This window comes from Atta colombica, unplaced genomic scaffold (assembly GCF_001594045.1).
Source record: "Atta colombica isolate Treedump-2 unplaced genomic scaffold, Acol1.0 scaffold105, whole genome shotgun sequence".
Classification (NCBI taxonomy): domain Eukaryota; kingdom Metazoa; phylum Arthropoda; class Insecta; order Hymenoptera; family Formicidae; genus Atta; species Atta colombica.
Window position 1 is genome coordinate 1,134,460 of NW_017259190.1, and position 9,562 is coordinate 1,144,021.

General features: G+C 33.5%; 2 protein-coding genes across 4 annotated transcripts in view; both read left to right on the plus strand.

Annotated features, from left to right (window-relative positions):
• LOC108691365 (protein prenyltransferase alpha subunit repeat-containing protein 1) overlaps nt 1-1,987 on the plus strand; it is a 5,233-nt gene extending 3,246 nt beyond the window's left edge. Inside the window, exon 2 of the mRNA XM_018199072.1 lies at nt 706-1,987. Within this exon, the coding sequence (XP_018054561.1) occupies nt 706-1,918 (1,213 nt within the window). The 3' untranslated portion in view covers nt 1,919-1,987. The remainder of the gene's footprint in view (nt 1-705) is intronic.
• A 4,123-nt stretch (nt 1,988-6,110) lies between these two features.
• The window catches only part of LOC108690762 (uncharacterized membrane protein C20F10.07-like), a 69,348-nt gene continuing 65,896 nt past the window's right edge, over nt 6,111-9,562 (plus strand). For 2 of the 3 annotated variants that reach the window (XM_018198225.1, XM_018198241.1), the window contains exons 1-2: nt 6,113-6,286; nt 6,636-6,721. In XM_018198225.1, coding sequence (XP_018053714.1) covers nt 6,637-6,721 — 85 coding nt within the window. In that variant the 5' untranslated portion in view covers nt 6,113-6,286; nt 6,636. Of the gene's footprint in view, nt 6,287-6,635; nt 6,722-9,562 lie in introns of all 3 variants that reach the window. The other variant, XM_018198234.1, reaches the window with a different exon arrangement.

The window sequence follows — 9,562 nt, forward strand, 5'->3', positions numbered from 1 at the left end:
TATATTAATTAAAAAGCACTAATTAATTTGAAGCAATCAAAAAGACATATCTCGTATAAAAAAAGAATAAATATATTTTAATAAAAATAATCCAAATTTGCAGATGTAAAGAAAATTGAATTGTTTGACATTTTTGTCTAAGAGATTTATAATTAAGTAGGTCCAACAAATCCACTAAATCAACTCCGGAGAGTGAATGTAAGCAACTTGAAATGTATAGAAACTCGGAATAATACACTGTTAAATGTCAAAGGAGGAGGAATGATAGACTCCAATCCCTTGAATTAAATAACATTTTTGTTATTTTTAACTTTCATGTGTATCAAAATGTAAATTAGTCTATTTCTGGATTGAATTGCTTAGTTTTAAAGTAAATAGCGTTTATATTAATGTATATACGATTAGTAAGTAATAAATTAAATTTAAGTCAAATGATTACATTTCTTGAATTAAATTGTTTAACTCTATTGTTTCAATTAAATTAACGACATATTAAGTAAGAGCAGCGATGATCTACAGAAATGATTAAAAATAACTCAGATTGGGTATAATTTGTTAAATTTAACAGTATATAACTATCTCCGTACTTTTCTTAATTTAAGAATTCTTACCAAAAAGAATTTACGGACGTTTCTTTTTTCAAATTTTTTTTACATACAAAGCGAAGCGACAGTTTACATAGTCGCGACTTCTCTGTATCCCTAGAAGGAGCTTCGTGATCCTGCCTATGGAGGACAGCGAGAACCGGTCGCCGGTGTTTCATCAGGAGGACAGCTTGGGCCTGGCATCATGGTGCGTTCAGCCGCTCTATGTGTACACTTATCGCCGGCTGCTGGAGTATCGGCGGACGCGTCATCAGCGGCGCGAGGAACCCAGCACCGTGGCGAGATGGCTATTGGGCGCCCTTCTGTTCAATCCGAGCGTGACCATGTTCTGGAATATGCGGCGAGAACTGGTGCGCGCTGGCAGGTTGGACCCGCGCGACGAGCTGTCCTTCACGCGGCCGGTGCTCTATCACACGCCAAAGTGCTTCGAGGCCTTCTCGTATCGAAGCTGGCTGATGCCGTTCATCCTGGACGCCGAGCGGACCGACGTCGCCGAAGCACTTGCGAACGACGAGCTCGAGCTCGTGCAGACCTGCGCCGATCGCTACGCGAACAACTACCACGCTTGGAGCTATCGACGCCACTTGGTCACCCTGTTCGAGTCTCGCGGTTTACGGCATTTCAGCTTCGATAGCGAATGGATGAGCACGCTCATTTGGTGCCGGCAACATGTGTCCGATCATAGCGCGTACTCCTATCGGCAGTTCCTGCTGCGAAAATACATCCTAGCAGTGATCTCCTCGGGCAGGGAGACGCACGACAACTCCGGTTACCGCTCCATCAGGTACGACGGCCCATTCCTCTACATGGGTCGTCACGACCTCGACGACGACGAACGGACGTTGCTGGAACGTATTCGCGAGGTCGCGCGTCTGGAGCGTGATCACGGTTACTTGACCACCGACGTTCGCAAACTTAGGTGTTACCTAACGGCGTTGTCATACTGGACGGAAGAGTGCTTGTATAACGAGCAATACATCACTTTGCACGACAATCATGAGACGTTGTGGTGCCACCGTAGGTTCCTGGCGTATTTGATCGCTGTTCTCACCGCCGCGTACGCGAGGCACGCCTGTTACCGCGAAGATGATTTCTGGGACGCTCGGTGTCACGATGAGCCATCACTCGCATCGCTCCTTCGTGACAGACGTTTCACTACCGATGACGACCTGTTAATGGCGGCTCATGTGATGCTCGTCAAGTCCTTTTGCTCGGTTAGTGTCGGTATCATTGAGATGGCGGTCAAGCGCCCGCAGGAAAAAATGTTCATCGAGAGATTTTGCAAGTATCTTGAGAGAATAGGTTTGCGATGATCAGGATTAGCGTGTGAGATTTTGAACTTGACGAAGGCGCGATGAACCGATCGTAGGATTTTTCTTATCATCAGGTGTAAATATAAAAGTAATAAGCGTGCAGGCGATCGCGCATTAATGCTCGCGCAATAATTTTGTTACAATAATTTCTCTCTTTTTTGTGATTTCATATCGTCTAAGTCATGTTAAGACGTATTTGATATATACGATGTTATTCAATAGCGTTTATTTAAAGTAGTTGCTATATAGTTTGTTTTTTAAGATTTTGGTATTCTTGAAATATTTTTAAGACGTTTGTTTGTGTGCTTTCCAATATATGGAGTAAGTCATAAGTATGTTTTAAAATTTTGTAAGCGTGTTTTGAATTAAAAAAAGAAAAAAAATTTTTGTTTGAATAGCAAATCTAATGCTGTCAAAGTAATGGACACAAGTAGTAGTATTAAATAATGACTTTATTCAAAAGTTTTAAATGGGAATTTTTTGTTTACAAGAAATACTTGAAGTATCCTGCATCATTTTCCATACATGTCTAATCAAGAGTCTGATCTGATATTCAGTCATTATTTAAAATTATGTCCATTATTTTGAAGCATTTACAATCAAATTTATAGGAACATTTGTTTTTTCTTCTTACCCAGGAATGTTCATAACTTAAAACATATTTATGATTTACCCTATATTTTCTAATTTTTTATTTTATTTATATATTTGAGAATATCTTTTTCATATTTCGAACATAAAACCCTTCCAAGGGTTGATATTTAATTTTTATTTTTTAACTACTTGGTCTTTTTTGGCGAAAGAAAGTTTTTCTTTTATAGGAAAAATATTTTAAAAACCTGTAATACATTTTAGGAAAGGAATTTTTTATAACTTTGAAATATTCCAGTTTGGTGCTCAAAGAATTATTCTCTTCGATTCATGAGGAAATTCTTTCGCGTTAGTTAGAACACGATTGCGATAAGCAGGATTCAATGTAGATAGGCAAAATTGAATTGTTATCGATACTTAATTCCCACATTATTCGCTCGCGACTTCGTAGCAACTTCGAGTCATCGAGTACACCAGTGATACGTAAAAGTGAAATATAATATAATAACGAAATGTAGGATATATGTGAGAAATGAAGAGGCGGATTCGTCTCACCGAGAGGGATCTCCGTCAAGGACGGAAAACGAAAGTTTTTGTGAGAATAATTATGTATACTTATAAAATATTGAAACGAGAAAGAAAAATGAAGATGCTAGTTTTCTAAGATTGTGTTCTTTTTATAGCGTCCCATAATGACGGGTATCCATTTCTCTATCTATATTTTTCAGGGTCGTAGCTGAGATCTTTGTGAGTCCTAAAAGAATCCTTGCACTGATATTTATATGGAGAATTAAATCCCGATGAAATGAGTCAGTTTTCGCGTATAGACAGGGATTTATAATCAGTTCTTATATTTGAGATCTTAAATACAATTTTGAGCTAACATAAACCAATCACAGAATCGTATTAGCGTTTTAAGGCATTACTTAAGTTGGTTTTAAAATAAGAATAGATTATGAACCGGCCATAATGTAGTCTATAATGTAATGAATAAAAATGTTATAAATCTAAGGTTTAAAAATAATAGTTTTTGAATTAAATGTATCAAAGGTGTAAAACTAGAGCTCATAGAGTATCATTAGTAAGCATAGCTCAAAAACTGTCTATTACGAGCCTTGTATCTATGACTCCTTTTGTTTACCACATTATAAATTACATTATATGAAAAATCATTTCATTCTCACTCAATTTTCCATATAATCAGTGCGAGATCCTTTATACATCCTTTAACAAATTTCTAATGCTCAGTAATAAAATCAATTCTTCTTCCTACTATCCTGTTCGCATAGATCTGAAAAAATTGTTCTTTTTTACTGTCCTATTAGTTTAGGTCCACAACCTTACTTTAAGAGGCTCTAAATAAAGCTATAAGAAATTGATCATTCATAATCGATTATTTTTCTCATACTCAACTGTGATTGGTCAATTTCTTAAGGCTTTACGATTTACAACTTCTTAAAGTAAAATTGTGAACCTAGACTTGTTCCTTGAAAATAGACTGTCAAAAGACTGTCTCAGAAACACCTCGATTGATTTATGTCGGAAATGTTGTGTGATGTCGCTGTCATGATTACTATGTCACTAACTGTCAGCTGCGTTCGGCTTTTTGGCACGATGCGATAACTGAAATAAACGAACTTTTATTTAACGCATGGCTCGCTCCTCAGTCACACTCGGGCGCTCGCTGTACTCGCACAATTTGGACTCGTGCGAATCGCTTTCGTTCCGTGAAGAATTAAATTACGCTTGACTCTCTGGCTGACTTGACACTTCCAAGTAAAATTGAAAATTTCACAAATAAAGTTTTAAATAAATAATTAATTGATTTTTTTTTGTTGTCAATTTATCATTACATTGTTTATTTATATTGGTTAATTTAAATAATGAAAATAATTCAAATAATATGCTATAAATATGTGTTTCTATACTTTATTTGTCGGGAATTTTGAAAGTTTTACTTGGCTGCAGCCAAAGGATTGAAGCTTCACGTAGTTCGGGCCTTGCGTAAACAAATTCCGAGTTGGCATTGAAAGCTTTTCTTTTTTGAGACAGAGATGCAAATTTATAATTCGCACATTTAGCGTTCTCTTGCGTTATACGTTTTTGCGACGCGAGGAAAAAATAATTTCCGTGCATATTTCACGCGTTTAATTAATTCTGTTATCATATCGCAAATCATATTGGCATTTCGTTTACATATCATAATACAAATAAACCATCGAGCTTTAACTCAGTCTCTCAGTTGCGTCCGAATATTTATTGAATAATACGAATATTACGTGCAGTCAATTATAAGCTTATCAATAGTGTGCTTATCATCAACAACGTTTTAAGCTTTCACCGGATAAAACCGTTTATTGAACAAAATATTCCATTAGATTTTGCCGCTCACTAATGGTACTGAATATTCGCGACTCTTGACGTCATAAAAAATAATGACCAGATCTACAAGATTACACAAATTCATAGAAGCTGACGTCGATACGTAAACTCGCGAATCACAAGCAAGCAGCGGTTCTTAGATATATACTATGGTATAAGAAATGATACTTCTGGCAGTATGACGTCGACCATCGTGATCCACAGCTTCGCGCGAGATGCTGTCGGAGCGACTTTCGTCAGATCCTGATTGATCTCATTTTACAATAATTAAAGGTGTATTTAAACGAATCGATTCTCGATTGCAAACATCGCAATTTTAACTCTGACGAAATATTCTTGCGTCAGTCGATAATTGCGAAAAACTTGCATCTGCAAATGCAGTATATTGAAGATACAATCGAAAAGTGTGTTAATAACGATAAAGTCAAGAGTTATTTTTAAAACAGCTATATTCGGGAAATATATTTCAATACTTTGTATGTAAAATATTTACAAATTAGCTTAATTATTAAATTAAAAAAAAAAAGGAATTTATATCATGTAATTTTACTTAATATGGCTAAACATTGCGATTTTTGCTGAGTTCAATATTAAAAACTAATAATCGAGATTCAAAATAGGAAATATTTATGAATATTAAAAACATGAGACATACTTTCAATACATGAGTACAGTAAAGATTTAATCATGTAACTATCTACCAATAGCAAGTAAGCCATATTGAATGTTACACTATATTGATTGCAGTTACCTTATTCTCCAAGTATTAATTAAAATTTAAATTTTCGAATGCCGTTGAATTTACGTGAGAAGTATTTTGCATAAATTCGATAATAAAATTAAATGTTATAACTTTTATAAAATGCCACAAAGACGTAGAATATTATCTTTTATATGTCTTGGATTTCTGTTTCTCTTTGAAAGAAGAGATTGTCAGTTTAATAAAATTGCATAAGTTTTAAACTCTAATTCACTTTATATAATAATGAAATAATAATATATTACAATAAAAAAATAACATATTAGTTATTATAAATGCTGATAATATCAACATAATTGCAAAACTTTAACAACAGAAATATAGATACATTAGTTGTAAATAAAATTAATTCAGATATAATATTTGCCAGAATCTTGTCATGCTGATCATTCACCGATGCATCTGTTCTAACATTTTCTATTCTCAGTAACTCATTCAGCGGCGTTATCAAATTGTTGTTCGAATGATTCAGAATTCGAACAAAGACCTCGCAAGTACAGGAAAGAAGACAGTTTCCTTGTGTGAGAAACGAATAGGGAAAAAACAATAGGAAAAAACGAGATTCTTGCGATATGGATAATTCCGTGAGGGACTCGAGAATGAACACTAAATAGGGTCGACGATGCTAATGAATGGTAACTATCAGTATTGATCAGTGGCATTAATGTCTGAAATACTCGCGATTATAAATTACGCAAGTATATGTTATAAAACTTAAGTGCATGATTGACGGATCACCAAAAACACGCTGTCGAAAGCGGCTGCACGTGACTGTTTCCTATCACTATCATTGGTCGATCCGAGCGATAGGCGACGAGCCGGTCGATAAGCATCCTCATGAATTCCTCGCCTGCCTCAAGAATAGACGCCATTGACCATTGTCAACTCACAATCAGTTTGACCGAGTTTTGTTGTCGCGCTATTATACGGCTATCTTTTCTTTCTTTCTCTTTTTTTTTTTTAACGAATTTGACGAACGAATAGAATGTTGGACCCTCAAAAGGAAGCTGTGATCGTCAATCTGCGACGAGGTTCAAGTTGCAGAATACCATCGACTTCTTCTGTTGAAGGTAAGCTAGATAGTTAAGGATTTGCCAAAAAGATCCACGAAATTTTGCCAACGATTTTTCTAATCAATGTGAAAGGTATTTAAGTCTAATTATTATCATATTTATCGCATTCGTGTTAACCTAATTTTTTTCTTTGTATATTATATAAAATAAGTAAAAAATATTGAACCGTTAAATATCTTAAAAACAAGATATTTCAGAATAAAATGTTTCATATGAAATTTATAGAATATTGCCATTTTATCAAATTTGATCTTGAGTGTACATTTAACAAAATTCTCAAAGTTGATTTTAAAATTTTGAATTGGAATTTCTCCACTTTTTAAATTAGAACTTTCACTTTTTTATTTAATATTCTTGACATCGAAATCTTTTAAAAAAATTATAATAAAACTTCTTTTGATTAAATACTTTTTAAAGATATAGATTGATATTTTAGTATCAATTTTTTCTCAAGTATCTTGTTTTTAAGATATTTAATTCTGATACTTGTTGCTTGTCCTGTAGATAAAATCCATGATTTCTTTCAATACGATTTTAAAAGAAAAAATTGTCTTACATATATTTTTATGGCATTATGATTTTTCAAAGTTAATCAGGACTCGAATTACAGTATTATTATTTTCTGTCTCTTCCTCAACTGAATTATAATAAACGTATAACGTTGAATAATTATTTTCAATGTTAAATATAGATCTATGATTATTGAAAATGATCTGATATTTAATACGAGTTAAGAAACATCAAACTTGATATGGTGCTAGTTATGAAACACGAAATATTCTCTTACTCGTAACGTGCGATACAATGTTGCATGCTTGCACATCGCGATCGATAGGTTTCGGTACCAAGAACATGTATATTTGTCTTTGCTATATTAAGCGTCCCATTCCAAAATAATTATTGGATTCCATTAGAATGATACATAGATGAGCTTTTATTGTAATGAAATTTCGGCATAAAATTAATGTAAAAATTAATATTCTAAAATTTCTGTTTGGTTATTATATTTTTTTAATAATTTAGGAATATATTTTTCTTTACAATTATTAGTATTTTTTGCAACTCTTATTAATTAATTAAAAAAAAATTTTTTATGATACGTTATATTGAAATTAATTTCTTAGAAATATTTGCATACATTTTAATTAATTAAGAAATGTAGAAAGATAAGTAGTTAATGCCTTAAAAAAATGACACGGTATCGCTCTTTACAACTCAATGAGAGAAAGGAGGGGGGGAGAGAGAGAGAGAGAGAGAGAGAACAATTTTTTATTATTTTCTCTTATTAACAATTTTTATTAATTTTGTTTATCACAAATTCTAACAGTTCAAGGAAAAAGGTCATCAAAATGTATCTTTATTTGAATCTGTGGATTAAACGAATTCCTGGATTAAATAATTAGTGCTTAATTGTCGGCCTTGTTCTGACTCATCTTTCTAGCGAAACACGAGCTGGAAAAGACTAGTCAAATGGAACATGTACAATGTTACGCATATCAACGATTAGAAACATATGTGACATATGATACAAGCAGTACGTTTTCTTGCATGAGTGGATTATTATCATGCACATCATAAGATTATTAATAGCGAGAAGTAAACATTTGGCAACATCTATTTGTGATTCATGTACTTGCGTCACAAAGAACTCCACGTCAGAGAAAGATCAACTTCATTTAATTGTGACTTTATTCATTCAATTATTACATTTCACTTATTCATTAAATTATTAGCTGTGATTTTTTTATTATTAAATCGATTTAAATAGATTTATTTAAATACTATACACAGTTCTATATTCAGCGTAGAAACATTGACGGATTATTTTGAGAGAAATTCTCCACGTGTGTATAATTGACAGCAATTGCTTTGGCCACACGCTGAAGTTTAATATTAAGTTTGAAATCTAATCAATTAGTTTAAAAATAACTAAAATTTACATAATTTGAAATCGAATATCTGATTTGCAAAATCAACTTTGTCGATAGTCAATATTTTCATGTTTAAGTGCTTGTTTCGCTCTTTTAATCTTTGACACCATAATATATTGAAACTATGATGCGTGGCTTCGTCTGAATCACTCGTCTCAAGGTTCCGTAGAAGATTTTGTAAATTTACTTTTGGCTCTGTAAATCTACTATTGGCTTTGCTTGAAGTTTTCCGATGGGGTTTACGTTGATCGACGACGAAAGCAATTTTCCCAAGTCCCAACAGTATTCTCGGTTCTCTCGAAATCTCCGCGTGACGCGGGATAATGACCCTCTGGCTTTCCCTCGACAAAATCTCACGCATTCTCATTCCTACATTCGATTATTTTATCTTTAGACATTGTGTCTGTTTGTATCTGTGTGTCGCAAATTTCCGAAATTAAACGATATTGCGTCGCGACTTCGTCTGGCAGCTGTCTGATAACTGACGTCATCCTGACCAAATTATTACAAACAAACTGCTTCTCGTTCCAAGTTACTGTAACCGTAAAACCGTCGAGTTTATGTTCAACTGCGGTCAAGTGCAGTCGATTGCTCAGGTACAAAAATAATTCGAAAATTTACTAAAGTGTAACTTTACTAAAGTGTAATTTACTAAAGTGTAACTTATTAACAATCATGTTAATTTGATTTATCGCTCTTGTCGTATTACATCCATTTCTAAAAGTGACTTTCACCTAATTGAATCTAGAACAATTTTCTTATGTCATTTTTACATTAAATATCTTGTCACTACAGAATTGTTTTTTGCTACTTAATGCGTTTGCTAATTATTTATATAATATTATTTATTTTAAAAGATTATACGAATATATCTTTATTTCATTGATTATGTTAGGAAGATCAGTTA